Source organism: Pseudopodoces humilis, chromosome 4 (assembly GCF_049639895.1).
Source record: "Pseudopodoces humilis isolate 2021_Gansu_Grassland_sample_001 chromosome 4, ASM4963989v1, whole genome shotgun sequence".
Classification (NCBI taxonomy): Eukaryota; Metazoa; Chordata; class Aves; order Passeriformes; family Paridae; genus Pseudopodoces; species Pseudopodoces humilis.
Genome location: NC_142203.1, coordinates 55,239,647 through 55,256,203, shown reverse-complemented (window position 1 = coordinate 55,256,203; position 16,557 = coordinate 55,239,647). Strand labels below are relative to the sequence as shown.

The window sequence follows — 16,557 nt, the reverse complement described above, 5'->3', positions numbered from 1 at the left end:
CTCTGCCAGTTTGGTGGTGGAATGTCTGCCAGATTCGATTTGGGGGCAGCAGGGAAAACAGCTGTGTGAGGTAGATGATCTCTTAGCCTGGTGGCAGAGCTCAAAGAGGAAGAAGAAAGTGTTGAGGACTCTAGGAGATAGGAGCTGAACTCTACCCTCCCTTACACAATTACAGGGGCTGCTAAAGGTAGTCAGATATTGGAACAAGCTGATCAGAGTTGTGCAGGAGTCGCCATCCCTGGGCATATTAAAAAAAAAAGTGTGACTATGACACTTGAGGTCACAGTTTAATGATGAACAGGATCAGTGTGCTGTGTTGACAGCTGCACTTGGTCTTAAACCCAGGTAAGTCTCTGGTTCTATGCAGCAGCTTTCTTCACTTAGTGTTTTTTCTTTTTGCAGTTTATTTTTCACTTCCGTTAGTAGCTTTCACCTATTCTATTTCCACGCGAACACTAGGTCAGACAGAAGGATTATTGCGCTTCACTTAGCCCCCTCCCAATGTTTCTTTTCTCCCTCTCCAGTACTGGCCCAGAGCCGCTGAGGGCTGTGCCCGCCCGCCCCGTCGCTGTCCTGCGCAGGCGCGCGGTGCGCACGGGCCGCCGGGAGCCGCGCGGTTTGAATGTGAGGCGATGGCGGCGCTGACCCAGCACCCGGCTCCGGCCCTGACCCAGCACCCGGCTCCGGCCCTGACCCTGGCCCCGTCCCCGTCCCTGACCCCGACCCAGGACCCGACCCCGACCCAGGACCCGACCCCGACCCAGGACCCGGCCTCGACCCAGGACCCGGCCCCGGTGAGGGCCCCGACCCCGGCTCTGGAGCGGGCTCCGGCCCCGGCGAGGGCCCAGGGCGGCGACGTGCGTGTCCCCAGTCTGTTCTGGTTAGTGCCGGCGGGACGGGACGGGTACAGCCCGGGGGTGCAGTGAAGGGATGCGCAGCCCCTGACTGTTGCCGCTTTATTCCCGCCGCAGCCTGAGGGACCGAATGAAGGAGCAGCTCATGGAGTACAACACGGCTGTTCTTGCCGGTAAATATATCCCTCCTCGCAGTGGAATGTTGCACTAACAAAGAATGCCGTGTGTCATATATATATATATATAAATCTTTAATTATTTATCAAAAGTCCTTCTTACGATAATGATTTTTTTTTCCCCCCTGGCTGTACGTTTTAACTCATTTTCCAATCAGCTTTTGAGGCATATTAGAATGATTACATGAGCAGTTGCCCACTGCTCTTTCACTTCTTTTCTGGGTTTGAACTTTAGACTCCTCTGACATGTAGTGATGGTTCTCAGAACTCTGGTCACTTGCCAAAAGTGTTTGGAAGCAATACTGATTTAAGATGTTTCCATTACCTGTAGAGTCACAAGGTGATTTGGGTTGGAAGGACGTTAAGCACATCTGGTTTCAAACCTCCACTATGTACAGCCACACCTTCAACTAGACCATCTTGCTCAAAGCCCTATCCAACCTGACAACCTGAACACATCCAGGGGTGAGGCATCCACAGCTTCTCTGTACCAGTGCCTCACCACCCCACAGTATATCTAATCTAAACCTACCCTCTTTCAAGTACAAGCCATTCCCCCTTGTCCTGTCACTACATACCCTAAAAGTAAAACGTTCTTATCCAGCTCTTTCATAAGCTCCATTCAGGGACTGTAAGGACTCAGCAAGGTCACTATGCAACCTTCTCCAAGCTGAACAACCACTCTCTCAGCCTTTTCCTCATAGGAGAGGTGCTCCAGCCCTCTGATCATCTTCATTCCTCTCCTCTGGACCTGCTCTGACATATCCATGTCCTTCTTATGTTGGGAATCCCAGGCCTGGATGCAGCACAGCAGGTGGGGTCTGCCAAGAGCAGAGTAGAGGGGCAGAATCACCTCCCTTGACATGCTGGCCACATTTCTAATACAGCCCAGGATGCAGTTTGGTATATGCTCTTCCACTGAACCATCCAGTGGCATATATAGAGCAATGTCTTGAACCAGCTCTAACTCATCTAAAAAGTGCTAAATTAAAATATTTTAAAGCCTAATTATTTCTCTGATACAGCTGATTGATAGCATAGTCTCATTAACAGTAAAGGATAATAAAGCTTGGAGGTAGAAGTATGCAATAACTTGTTCACACAAAAACTACTAATACTTTATGCTCTACAGAGTGTATTTAAAAGTCTCTGTTGTACTTGTTTTAGCAACGTTCTCTTTTGCAGGTCAGGAAAATTTCCATGATCATTTAATTGAAGAAAAATTTATCCTGAGGTAAGTCACTGGATAACTTCAAAACTCTCTGTTAATTCCTTCTTAGTGAATTGCTGGATTAACAATCAGTACTTTGGAGAAGATTGGTGAAAATAATGGAAATTTAGAGGAAATGTGGGGAAGAAATGCTTTATTCATTCTCCCAATATACTTCTGTATCTAAAGTGGCTTTTAAATTTTCAGTCCTTTATGTGATGGCTAGAATTCACTAATATAGTTCCACATGCTAAATTACTCCCAGCCCTAATAATTTCTGGCTCACATGAAAAATTCTTACATTAGATATGTAGAAAGCAAGTTAAAATGTGACACTACTTTTAAACTCTGTTTTCTTCACATTCAGGTTGTCTGTCATTGCTTTTTGTCTTTCAGTTCCACACAAGAATTGGAAAGAGATATAGAGGAAGTAAAAGTCTCTTTCCAAAACAAGACATTGGCCTTGCAAAGGTAGAATTTTCTTCACCCTTTATTTGGAGGTTTCCTCTCTCTGTGTGCATACATAGATGCATATATACATACGTTTGATTAAAACAGGATTTTAAAGTGATATGGGAGATTGGGAAGATTTTACCATTGCACGACAGGAATGCAGATGGATATGCTATAAAACAAAAAAAAAATTTGTAAAACAAGAACAAAACAAAGCCCACCAAAACTAAAAACTTACCAGTTAAAATGTGTAAACCTGAAAGTTCCTTTATAGTTGGGAAAGAGTAACTGTACAGATCAGTAAGCATATTTATTGGCAGTATTTTCTAAATGCCTATGAAAAGATGTAAGATGATAATGTTAGACATCCCATGTGTTTCATGGCTGTTTATTTGAATTCACACCTTTGCTCAGCTTCCTTTCTGCAGCATCTGGGATTAATAGTGTCCAGATATGTTGGTCAAGAGAAAAAGGAGTTGTCACAAATAATCATTGATACTTCTTTCCTGTTCTGAGAGTTAAGTCCCATTATTTAAGAAGTGTGATATTTAAGAGGTATGGAGTATTTTGTTTATATAATTCCAATGTGAAAGTGGACAAAGGTGGAATTCTGGAAATTATCTTTTTCTATTGATTAAATATCTGCTTCTCTCTGTTTCCTGCTTCTCACAGTTTCTTATGAGTTCACATCAGTCATATGCTATTTCTTACAATATGCAGGGTCCAAATTATGGATGCCCTGAGAAACAAACTGAAACAAGATGATGTGAGCTCACGGTAAGGTGTTCTTGGAGTTCAAATGTCTAGAAAGGAATAGACTTTGCACAGTTTCTTTCTAGATTATTTAATTTTACCTCCTGTGAAAGCAAGCTTCCTTTTCCTAGATTTGACAAAATTATATACTATCTACCTTCTGGCTAGAATCAGCATGATCAGAACTCATACGCCCATGGTAGATTTGCAGCTGAGCTCTGAATTTACCCACCTTTCATTACAGAGATCATAACTCTTGATCCACTAGAGAGAACTGCTTTGTAGCCAAGAGAGCTTTTTGTCTTTGGTACCTGAATTACCTGCATTTATAATAGCTGAACACATATTACTGGCTTGTAATAGGGCCTTTCCTCTGCTTTGCTGCCTTTGTTAATTAACTATTTAGAAGCAAAATGTCTTTGAAAAAGAACTGAAAGCATAAAGCATTTAAAAGTAGCTTTAATTTCCTACCCATTATTAATGGGTGGATGAATATGAAGTAACATGAGAAATTTAATTTCTGTCAGAAATACAACTAAGAGATTGCATCTCCATGATTTAGGAACTTTAATTCGTAGCCATTTCTAGATAGCTGGGCTTTCTTGATACCTTTCAAACTCTGTGAAATAAAATGTTGACAGTCTTAAATGAAATCTTAGGGAAACTGAGAGGGAAATAAGGGAGCTCTTTAGCCTCTACAACGGTACTGAGTATATTAACTGTAAAAAGAAGTGATATTGTAAGTGTAAGTGTAAAAAGAAGTGACACGTAATATTATTTTGCTGTTAGGAGAAGTGAGAAATTCTTTATTTAATTGAATTAAATAAGTTGATTAAAAAATTTATTATATTGAATTATACTAGCAGTGTTAAAGTATGCAACTGTTTCCTTCCCTAGTCTGATCCTGGAAACAATGAAACGCATAGTATTGCTCAGCCAGACAATAACTGAATATCAGCAGGTAAGTGGCAGTTGTAGCTTCTGTTATTGTTGTGCTGGTCAGTCAACCTCGGCAGGAGCTCACTTGCAAAGCAACAGGACTGCACAAATTACTCCTGGGTGTGAGTGACTTGGTGATGTGGGTGCAGTTCCTACTGCTGTCAAAATTATTGAGAGGATTACCTAAAGTGAGCAGGTAAGTAAATCTGTTTTAGAGTTGCCCATAGCTGTTTTTGTGTATTGAATTAGCATCTTTCATATTTTTGAAGACAAAGAGTTTAGAAAATACTTTTTTTCCTTTCAGCAAGCACGTCAGAAGGAAGAGCAGTTGATTGACATTAAAAGGAAAAGACTCTGTAAGTGTGTTATCTGTATTGACTTTGGTTTGTATTTTAATATAGAGTTCATATTTTGAAATTGTTCTTGTAGCAATATTAATTTACATGGGAAGTAACAAAACACAGTTATAAGACTTGTTAAAAGAATAGAAAGTACTGTAGAGATGAGATAGTATGTTCTCTACTTGAACATGAGACTGACATGTTGAAGTGAGAGATGCAAGACAGCACTCAAAAACAATGTGGCAGCATTTTATTATTTCATGTAACAACCTCAGAAAGTTACACATTGTTTAGTAATTTAAATCAGCCTTACAGCACCTGAAAGACACATTTTTTGTCATGCTGCACATTTGTGAGGTGTTTGCAGAATACAGAGGGGATTTAGTTATAAAGAAGTGTATGTATATTGGTATTCAGTAGTCTCATTAGAGTGGGTCAAATTTAGATGTGACATCAATATTCAGAACTTTATATGGTAAATGTGTTCTTTAATGCTCTTTCATGACCAGGTTTGCCACGAATTTTAACAGCTATTGTTTGATTCATGTGTAGGGAGTTGAGTATATGTTGACAGTAATGAACAAACAAAATGAAATAACTGTTCACATGGGGAAAAATGAACATACTCGATATCTTGGCAAATAAAGGGAGGAATGCTCTGCCAGCATTCTTTCCACATATGAACTGCCCCTAAACACTATTAATCAGTCTAGTTTTTAGCCAGGTTTCCTATAAAAATAGTAATATTCACTGGTCATGTCCCTATGCTCCTTGTATGACTTTGGAATTTGGTTTCAATGAAATCTGGAAAAGGAGTAAGGGTCTTTAAGAGGTATAAAAAACAACTATAAATGTTGTAGCACTCAAAGACAGGGTATGGGACAGAGGTGCAAATTAGTCCCTGTGTGAGGGAAATGCAGGCAGCATACGACTTACTTTCTGTTTTGCTGTTGGCTAGGGAGCCAACTGATGTAGTTTGATACAAGGTAGTCACAGCATATAAAAGAAATATCTTGAGGTATATTGGAGGGAAGAACTGGAGTGTAAAATTAGGATTATTGCAGTGGAAGTGCTTTAGGTGGCTGTGAAGAAAAAGATCTTCGGTTCTACTGTGCACCTAACTACTTAATGCTTAATTTTCCTAATAATGCAACAGCACTAAAAAAAGATGGAGGACAGAAACTACAGCAAATTCAGACCATGATGAAAAGGCAAAAGGAGAAACAAGCGAGTATGAATGTCACTGAAACAGAGAAGATGCTTCATAAATTAAAAAAAGAAAGAGAGATTACTGCAATAATTCAAAACGTGTTCCAGGTAATGTTGTATGGCTTTTAGAACCAAGTTCACAATTTTTCATTACACTCAAGATAACATACTGTATGGCAAATATAACTTAACAACACGTAACTGTGTTTCCTAAAACGTTTAACAGTGGTAATGGAAGAATTGTGTGTAAAAGGAAGACTTCTATTGCTTTAAAGGCTAAGACCATGCAATTGTCACAAGCATCTTTGCATTAATTTTTTGCAGGGTTTAGAGACACTCTGTCAATCTGTCTGTTTCCTTAAAGGTACAAAAATAATGCATCTTTCTTGAAGAATGTCACAGTAATGGGTGTATTTCCTTTTACTCTGAATCACCTCTGTACCCTGCCAACTCAGTTTCCCCATCTAATGGTTAGAAGAAATAAATAGGTGTTAATCCCATGTTACCAGTGAGCCTCCATCTGCCCCTTCTGACCACGTGCCTTCTGTTTGTGTCACCCCCTACAGCTCTGTGAAGCCTTGGCTTGGAGCCACAGCCAGCCTCCAAATTCTTTCAGCAGCCTTTGCCCTTTTGGTTATCCATGTGTCACGGGCTGATAACTAGTCTGTATACATGTAGGTCACCTGGAGTGTGGAGCCATGCAAAGTGAGGAAGAAAACCTCACAGTTTGGGTTAGGGTGGAAGGGTCTCAGGCTGCATAGAAGTGTCAAGGACAAAAAGAGTGTTCTGGCTTTTTGCTCTGCGTGCTATGGCTGCTACAATTTTGCATTGATAATGTTGTTACATTTCAAATTGAGAATGAGAAATTTCATATTTTACTGGGATTTAGATTAGAGTCTAAAACTATCTCCTGGTTTTGTATTCTGAAAATTTTCTGAGCCCTAACTAGAGCAAATCCTCTGGTTAAATTTATATTCCTATTTTCAATCCAGAATGGCAGGGTGAGAATGTTAACTGTGCTATTTTGTGTTTGAGGCAAACTTTTTTTCATATCATTAAAAACATTCTCTAGGTTTCTGTGTTTAAAATAGAGGTAGTATGCAAAGCCCCTCTAGGAAATAAAAAAGCATGGATTTGGGGTTGGTTTTGTCTATGTATCAACAATAGGATCTGAATCAATACTTCCCTTTCTCCTTTTTCACCCCATCCTGCCTACCTCAAAGGCTTGTGAATTTCAAGGGCTTTCAAATAAAAAATTAAAAAGCAGACTTTCTTTGAGATATTTTGCTAGGAATTGTCCTTTGCAAGGGCTTGTTTTAACCTGTGAATCTTTCTCATTTATAGAGTATCATCATTGGAAGCAGAGTTAACTGGGCAGAAGATCCATCTTTAAAGGCAATTGTTCTACAGCTTGAAAATAATGTCTATCTTCAGTGAGTCAGGAGGTGGATACACTGATGTTTATTTTATACACAGTGCACATTTTAACTAAATTTGAGAGATTATATGTATCTCAAAAACAATTTTATTTTAAAATGAATTTTAAAATTTGATCTTTCTGAAAGGTGTTCTTTCTAGAGAATTAGAATGTGTCCAAGCAATTCTTTGAAATTAAATTTATCTTCTGGTGGACAGCAAACATTTGAAGAGGCAGTAGAGCTGAAATGAAAATAACTGAAGACTCACTTCTCAAGATGTTCTGTCTCAAGCACTTGTTTTCCTCTGAAAAGCAACAATAATGCAAGAAAAGTTCAAGGTTTCATGTAGAAGTGGACTTTGCTGTACCCCTTTCCTGGGGACCAGCAGGCTGTGGAGCTCAAGCAGGATGCTTGACCCTGCTCTGTTCCAGTCAAAAGCTCAATCTGGAATATTTATTCGCAAATCTGGATTTGGGATTATTTTTGTTATTAAGGCATTTATGCATTATTTTAAACACCAGAAATTTTATGCTTTTTTTAGCAGTGATTCTTGTCTGTAGAGGTGACTGCATACTATCAGCTGTGCAGCTAAGCAGTGTTTTAATTGCGTCTTCACTAGCATTTGGTCTTTATTTTGTTGGTGGTGTTTGATGTTTGAAAGAAATTTACTCCTGGAGTGTACATTTTGGGTGCTGAGTGTTCCTTGTTACGTTGGTGTGTAACATCACTTTAAACTTAGTGAGTGTTCCCTAGCTATTTTTTTTAATGTGGTCGCTTTTAACTAATATAAAAATAAAACGCTGATTTTCCTGAAAGTACTTTATTTGGTTTGGAGGTTTTTTTAACTCCTGATACAGCGGTTCGTTTGGCAGGTCATGCCACTGCTCCGGGCCCCGCCCACAGGCGGGGCGGGCCCCCCCCCCGCTGCGCTCGTGGTTGTGGGCGGGGCCCGGGGCTGCCCCTCAGGCTCGTCACCATGGGCAGCAAGATGGCGGCCGCCACCAGGGCGGTGCAGGTAAGAGTGGCCCCGGGACGGCGGTGTCTGAAACAGCCAGAGCCCTGGCTGGCGAGCGGGGCTCGCTTCTGCCGCCGCCGCCGAGCAGCAGGTCTGAGGCGGCCGTGGCTTGAGAACACGCCGCCGGGGGGCCGGTGTCCTTGGGGAGAGCCGTGCAATGGTGCGCACACGGTGTCGCAGGTGCTTGGTGCTGTGATAGCAGCGGGCGCGGAGCTAGCTGGCAGCACCTTCCTAAGATTTGCCTCTCCAAGGTGCAAGTGCTTTGTACAGGCAGAGCAGAGCTCGCGATTCCATGTGCTAATGCGCTGTGGAACCACGGCGTTGTTTGGATTTGAAGGGACCTTAAAGGTCACCTAGTTACAGCACCCCCCGCCGTGGGCAGGGACACCTTCATCAGTACAGGTTGCTCAAAGCCCCGTCCAACTTGGCCTTAGACAATTCCAGGAATGGGACAGCCACAGATGGTCTGGGCAACTTGTGCCAGTGCTTCACCACCCTCAAATAATTTCTTCCTAATCTTTCTGATCCAAACCTCCCTTCTTTGGGTTGTAAGGTCTCCTCAGAGCCTTCTTCAGGCTGAGCAACCCCAGCTCTCTCAGCCTGTCCTCACAGGAGAGGTGCTTCAGCCCTCTGATCATCCTAATGGCCTGCTCTGGACTCAGTCCAGCACGTCCAAGTTTTATTTGCTTTGGGGACCCCAGAGCTGGCCAAAGCACTCTGGATGGGTTCTCACCAGAGAGGATTGCATTGTGGCTGTATTCACTCAATGGCAGTGGCTGTTTCTGCACACACACACAGATGAGAATAGGAAGACAAAGCCTGTACCTGCTCCGGACATCAGGGTGCAGGACTACTTTTTAAAGTAAAATTCTTCGTGGGGTAAACTTAGAACTTCAAGAAGGAGTAAGTGTATCAGAGTACTGGTGCAGAGGGGAGCTGTTGAGAGTGGTTCTTGGATACATTGTACATTCCACTTTATTATTAATGGTAATCTGTGTCTGTTTCTCTCACTACCTGATCTCCTCCTAGGTAGTCAAGCCACATACCCCATTGATAAAGTTCCCAGACAGAAAAAGTGGTCCCAGACCTAAAAGTAAGTATTTTGGGTATGGATACAGCTTGTGCAACATTTCTTTACATGAACTGTTTATTTAAGAACCAGGACCAAATTTCTCACTTTCAGCTATACAACTGGACTGAGTTGGAGTGGGGTTTTTGAAACATGCTTGATTTAGTTTAAAGGCAATTCTTGAACTTTGTTCACAACTTCTTTTCTGTACAACTGTGTGTAGACACATAATGCATGTACGTCTGTATTTTTTTCTCAAGAAAGACTCTCAAAGATTTCAAAGCAAAGTGTTTGCTTTCTACTTTATATAAAGTCACATTTTCCCAAATACTGATATTTACTGAAATGACAGTGCCCAAGTCAGTTTGAAGCAGCTTCTGCTATTCAGTGATATTTGCATAAATGATGTTGCATTTTCCTAATTTTTTTCTTGGTTGAAGCATGTGATGTATTTTCTGCTGTATTTTCAAAACATGATTATAGCTGGGAGATCTAGCCCTCTGTACATTTTAAGAAGTATTTTCTTGTGTTATTAATTAATGCTGAGAAAAAAAAAATATTTCATTGCAATCTTTGATATTAGCTTTTAAAACTATGTTGATATTTATGGTATTCCCAATACTATTATATTTAAACAACAGATTTATATCAGCAATATGTTGGTTTAGTAGTCCATTTGGGTCAAAAAGCATCTGAAGGAAAGATAGTAGTTGTCTTTAAAATCTCTGTTGTGTTATTCTCACTTCTTTTGAAATTATACTGTGCCTAGTTATTTGCCACAGGATTATCAAGCCTGCAGGTTAGCTTTAAGTTTAGTTTAACATTTGAAAGCCTCCACAGTGCATATAAATGCCTCTTCTGACTTACCTGTGAACTCTTCATGAACTATTTTCTGCAATAACTTCCTGTCAAAATTCTGTACATTTTGCACAGTTCAGCCAAATCCACCACCTCTCGTGCCAGTGAACTACTTTATCAAAAAGCTTTTTCTCAAAAGCTTGAAAATGTGTTTCTGACCTCTTGTTTATCTCTATATCAGAAGATTCTTGTGACTATATCTTTTAAATACATTAGACTTCTACCTTCATCAGGATCAGTCATCTTGTTAGTAAACTGCACCCCACTTTGTCTTGGTTGAATGCTGTAGCAAAAACTGCATAACTGTACCAGACTGTTGCTCCTACATAGCTAAATGGCTACTTAGAGCAACTAAGGATGTGAAAGGCCAGTCATATTCTATTGGGCCTATTACTACTACAACATTATGGTCTCAAATATGGAAGGGAAAGATGTAGAGGAGACTGTAATAGAACTAAAGCAGCAGCAGTAAAATTTCTGATTACTGCACTTCTTATGTTTTTAATTGGCTAACAATTCTACTCCAACTACACTTCTGACTGAAACATACAGTAGAAGAAAATCCTTGACAAATTTCTAGACTTTTTTATGGTGGATGAAACAAACTTGGAGAAACTGGTGGTTTTTTTGGGGTTGTTTTTTGGTTTTGGTTTTGTTGTTTTTGTTGTTTTGTTTGGGTTTTTTTTTTGTATGTAAGATGTATTATTTCTTGAAACAAAAATAGTTTGCCCCCTGTTCACAATATGTTGCTTCTGATGGGCTCACTTCTGCCTTGCTCTGTTTCGGATCTTCTGTTTTTTCTGAAACACCTTGGGATTTTCAGACCCAGTCTTATGACTGACAGCTTCTGAATACGTCTTTCAATGGTGACTTGGTCACAGTGCTGCAGGTGTTTGATTGTTTGTCCTAATCCTGCAACTACATCAAACTCATTAAGGGAAAAACTGGCTTCCTCTCCTTTGTGGTCCTTGTGTGTCCAGGAAGGACAAAAGCAGGCAAAACTGTGGTGTTGTAGCTGCTTAGCTGCTTTCATGCAGTTTTCATGCTGCTTTTATAGTTATATAGAGCCTCTGTCCAGCTGTTGGATGTTGCACTTGTCTTGCTCATTTTTCTGGAGCACTGGGAAGGACTTCTGTGGAAGCATTCTGCTTTGTCAGGTGTTTTACCCTTATATAACACAGAATCACTAGGTTGAAGAGACCTTCAAGATCACTGAGTCAAACCCATGCCCTAACACCTTAACTAAACCGTGGCAATGAGAGCCACATCCAATCTTTTTTTAAACACATCTAGGGATGGTGACTCCACCACCCCCCAGGCAGACAATTCCAGTACTTCACCACTCCTTCCATATAAAACTTATTCCTAGTATCTGACCTGTATTTCCCTTGGTGCAGCTTAAGACTGTCCTCTCATTCTGTCAGTTGCTGCCTGGTGAAAGAGACAGCCCCACCTGACTACAACCACCTTTCAGGAAGTTGTAGAGAGTGATAATAGATAGACCCCTCCTCCAAGTCTACTTTTCTCCAGGCTAAACAGCCCCAGCTCCCTCAGCCATTCCTCACAGGGTTTGTGCTCCAAGCCCCTCACCAGCCTCGTTGCCTCCTCTGAATGCGCTCAAGCGTCTCAATCTCCTTCCTGAACTGAGGGACCAGAACTGGACACAGAACTCCAGGTGTGGCCTCACCAGTGCCGAGTACAGGGATAGAATGACCCCCCTGCTCCTGCTGGCCACACTATTCCAGGGGCCACCTGGGCACACTGCTGGCTCATGTTCAGCCACTGTCACCAGTACTCCTAGGTCCCTTTCTGCCTGGGCACTGTCCAGCCACACTGTCCCCAGCTTATAACATTGAAGGGGGTTTTTGTGGCCAAAACGCAGGACTCAGTACTTGGACCTATTAAAATCCCACTGGACTCTGCCCATCCTTCCAACCATTCCAGGTCTCTCTGCAGAGCCCTCCTACCTTCCAACAGATTGACACACACTCCCAGCTTAGTGTCATCTGCAAATTTAGTAATGAAGGACTCAAAACCCTCATACATGTCATCTATAAAAATATTGAACAGGACTGGCCCCAGCACAGACCCCTGAGGGACACCACAGGTGACTGGCCACCATCTGGGTGCAGCACCGTTCACCACCACTCCCTGGGCCATCCAGCCAGTTCCTAACCCAGCACAGAGTGTTCCTGTCCAAGCTGTGGGCTGCCAGCTGTTCCAGGAGTGTGCTGTGGGAGACAGTGTCAAAGGCCTTGCTGAAGTCCAAATAGACACATCCACAGCCTTTCCTGCATCCACCAGGTGGGTCACCTGGTCATAGAAGGAGACCAGGTTAGTCAAACACAACCTGCCCCTCCTAAACCCATGCTGGCTGGGTCTGATCCCCTGGCCATCCTGTAAGTGCTGCACAATGACACTCAATATAAACTGTTCCACCACCTTACTGGGTACTGAGGTCAGGCTGAGTAGCCTGTAATTAGCAGGATCCTCATTCCCACTCTTTTTGTGAATGAGCATCACATTGGCCAGCTTCCAGTCACCTGGAACCTCACCAGTGAGCCAGGACTGTTGGTAAATGATGGAGAGCAGGTTTTCAAGCTGATCTGCCAGGTCTCTCATCACCCTGGGATGGATCCCATCCCATATATAGGACTGAGTGCTGAAATTAACATACTGCTGTTATCTCTGTCCTGCCCAGCGGACAATTGCATATTTCCATTGTAAAATTAGCCATGGTGGGACAGACCTAAGGTTCAAAATGCTGACTGTGACGACATTGCCCTATTGTCATCTCTTCTTTCTGCACAATCAAGGCAACTTCTCTAATGTGAATTCCTGAAGCTTAGCTCCTGATCCTCACCTGTGAAGAACTCCATGCACTCATCAGTCTTTGCATTTCATTAACATTGATTGCTGATGCCTGATACTTAGTGGTCCTTCTGCACATCATTAACAAAATGGGATAGGATGCCATTTTGTAATATTAAAAATGGGTACAGCACTGCATTGCATGTTGCAGCCTATTGTGAGCTTTATCTTTCTATAAGCCTCTAGATCTTTTTCACTTGTCTCTTTTCAGTTGCAGCAAACAAAAAGCATCACCTCAGTTATCTTTCTACATAATAGCCCACACACAAACTTTTACATAACTTTGTGCTTTTTCTCCAAGTACAGTTTCCCAGTGAAAAAGCCATTGTTAAGAGTATATGCTGACACATCTTATTTCCACATGAGTGTTTCTGCCATTTAAACTACTGTCAGAATTTTTAGATTCTGCACTTGATACATTTAACAACAAAAGCAGGTTCTGAGAAGTGGAGTGACTTAATTCTTTTACGTATTTGGTTAACAAATAAAGTTTTAAGCAATGGTAGATTTTATTAGCTGCTTATTGATTTTATAGTCTAGTAATATTTCTGTAAATGGTGTTGACATCTGGGTTTCAGTACAGGAATCTCTACAAGCAAGTATGCCATCTCTCCTTGCTTCAAAAGCACAAGAATCTGTAGGAGGCATATCACCAGCCTTTCAAAATATTTCACCTGTTAGTAGAGTACAAGGTGCACCAGATACTTCTGAATTAACAAGAGCCTTACCTCAGAAATACAGAAGGAAACAAATGTCAGATGAAGAGATTGAATATATTCAAGTAAGTTCTCTTCTTTAGCTTATTTCTACATCTTCTGGTATGGTATTATATAGCAATTCTTTATAAGAGTGTGCCCTGGGCTTTCATTGTTTTCATACGCAATACCCAATGTATTCTCAATGGAGAGGGTACCCACCTCTCATTGTATAGTAGCTTGAGTAGAGAGATTTGGACTTAGAACAGATGTTCAGGTAAGCTTGTAATAGTCACAACCTGCATTAATTACCACCACTACCTGTTTTATAACAGTTGTTTAATAGGTACTTTGACTGTGCTGGGCAGGAATGCAGAAGTCTGTTCTTAGACCAGGAAAGGCTATTACCAGCTGATCAAGGTCCAAAATATTTCTCAAACTTGTTTTGTAAGTTATTTATTAGCAAATTAACTCTTGTATTTCTAGTAGAAACATTTTATTGATATAAATATTTTCTGCAATAATATATAAATATGACATTGTACATGAAAGGCAAGAAAAACCTGCTTCTGTTCTGTAATAATTCTCAGTTGTAAAAAGTAATGATTCAAAAGGGAGAATGCACAAAACGCAAGGAACTGGTGAGGTGATTGTGAGTTTGAAATGAAAAGATGCTTGCAAAGCTTTGTTAAATGGTAAAGACATGTATAGCGTAACTATATTAGTAGAGGAAATCAGTTTTCCTTCATGTGTGCCAGTAGGCTGCATCTATGTAGTAGAAATAAAATCAGTTATTTCCTATAGTAATACACTTCCTGACTTTTTGCTTAAGTTTGTTTAACAGTGAGCTAAGTTGTAAAATAATTTCATTGGAAAAATAATGAACTGAATAACTTTATCATTTCTCATTAAGATTGTAATGACTCCTCTTGGCTTTGTTTTTACTTTGCACTTTGGAATGTAGGCAGTGAAAGTTATTTTAAAACTTGTGTCCGTTAGCATTGTGTTTGTCAGATATTTTTAAGGTTAAGAGTCAGGTTTCTTCAGAGAAAGAGACATGGAAGCAGCTGTAACTGTAGGTAGCACGTGTTAATTTTTTTGTATTTTCCCTTGAAAAAAATGTAGCCATGACCGGTAGATGCTGATATTTGACACTCTGTGCCTGTTCTTATATGGTAGAAAAGTCAACATTTAAATCAGAAATTAAAGCTGTAACTATGTCTCGTAGTCTATAACAGTGCAGAAGATAATTTGATCTCAGTTTTACGTTCTATTAGTGAAGTATATTTAACTGTATGCTTTTTTTTTTGCAGCGTGGAGGTCCAGAATAAATGTAGAAGATAGTTTCTTGACCACTATTGGAAGAATGAGGTATTATATTCACAATAAAGGCATTTCCTTAATATTAAAAATTATTGTATACTAATAGCTTTAATAAAATCCCATGTGATGGGTGAGAAGATCAACACAACACACAAGATACTGTTTTGTGACCGAGAAGGATTTTATGTTGATGGCTAATAGCTATTGAATATATATGATGTCTGCACTATTAAAGTATTTTTCTAATTAGCCATTTGAAAAATCAACAGTCTAACAGAGTCTTTCTTTTTCCACTGGTTGAGGTCACAAAATCACAGCATTGTTGATTTTTAAGGGTCAGGTTGGAAGGAGCCATAATGAGTCATGTGGTCCAACCTTCCTGCTCCAGCAGGACTGTCCCAGAGCACACAGCACAGGATTGTGTCCAGATGGTGCTTGCGTATCTTCAGTGAGGGAGACTCCACAGCCTCTCTGGACAATCTGTTTCAGTGCACGGTCACCTGCATGGTAAAGAAGTTCCTCTTCATGGTCAGGTGGAACTTCCTGGGCATCAGTGTCTGCCCATTGCCTCTTGTTCTATCGCTTAGCACCACCAAGAAGAGCCTGGTCCATCTTCTTGGCAATTTCCCTTCAAGTACTGATACATGTTAATGAGGTCCCCTCTCAGATCTATCTCCTTGAGGCTGAACAGCCCCAGTTGCCCCTGCCTTTTCTCATAAGAGGGATGCTCCAGACCCCTCATAAAATTTGTTGCCCTCTGCTGGACCCACTCCAGGAGCTCCACATCTTGATTGTCCTGAGAAGCCCAGAACTGGACAAAGCACTCCAGGTGAGGCCTGGATGCTCCTATATACTCCAGGATGGTGTAGAGGGGAAGGATCACCTCCCTCCACCTGCTGGCAATGCTCTTCATAATGCCTCCTAGAATACTATTTGCCTTTTTGGCCACCAGGACACACTGCTGGCTCATGGACACCAGGAACCCCAGGTCCTTCTCTTCCAAACTACTCCCCAGCAGGTCAGCTCAAGGCTATGTTGGTGCATGGGATTGTTCCTTCCCAGGAGCATGACCCTGCTTTTGCCTTTGCTGAATATCAGATGGTTCTCTGCTCATCTCTCCAGCCTGCTGAGGTCCTTCTGAAGGGCTGCACAGCACTCTGGGGTATCAGCTCCTCTTCACAGCTTTGTGTCCTCTGAATTTGCTGAGCAGGCATTTGCCCCATCATCCAAGTCATGGATGAACAAGTTAAACATTACAGTGTTGAACCTTGAGGGACATCACTAGGGACAGGCTTCCAACTAGACCCTGTGCCACTGTTTTTGACCCTCTGGGATCTGTTGTTAAGCCAGTTCTCAATCCACCTCACTGTCCA

At 41.4% G+C, this 16,557-nt stretch overlaps 2 protein-coding genes across 2 annotated transcripts; both read left to right on the top strand.

Annotated features, from left to right (window-relative positions):
* Positions 1-611: 611 nt before the first annotated feature.
* On the top strand, positions 612-8,148 carry CENPH (centromere protein H). Its single transcript, XM_014258842.2, has 9 exons — positions 612-880; positions 972-1,027; positions 2,216-2,264; positions 2,637-2,711; positions 3,414-3,470; positions 4,344-4,407; positions 4,690-4,741; positions 5,883-6,043; positions 7,280-8,148. Exons 1-9 carry the CDS (start codon positions 633-635, stop codon positions 7,370-7,372), a joined length of 855 nt encoding a protein of 284 aa, XP_014114317.2. The 5' UTR covers positions 612-632; the 3' UTR covers positions 7,373-8,148.
* Positions 8,149-8,307: 159 nt separating this feature from the next.
* Positions 8,308-15,450, top strand: KGD4 (alpha-ketoglutarate dehydrogenase subunit 4). Its single transcript, XM_005530078.3, has 4 exons — positions 8,308-8,368; positions 9,398-9,461; positions 13,745-13,947; positions 15,175-15,450. Exons 1-4 carry the CDS (start codon positions 8,330-8,332, stop codon positions 15,190-15,192), a joined length of 324 nt encoding a protein of 107 aa, XP_005530135.1. The 5' UTR covers positions 8,308-8,329; the 3' UTR covers positions 15,193-15,450.
* Positions 15,451-16,557: the final 1,107 nt, after the last annotated feature.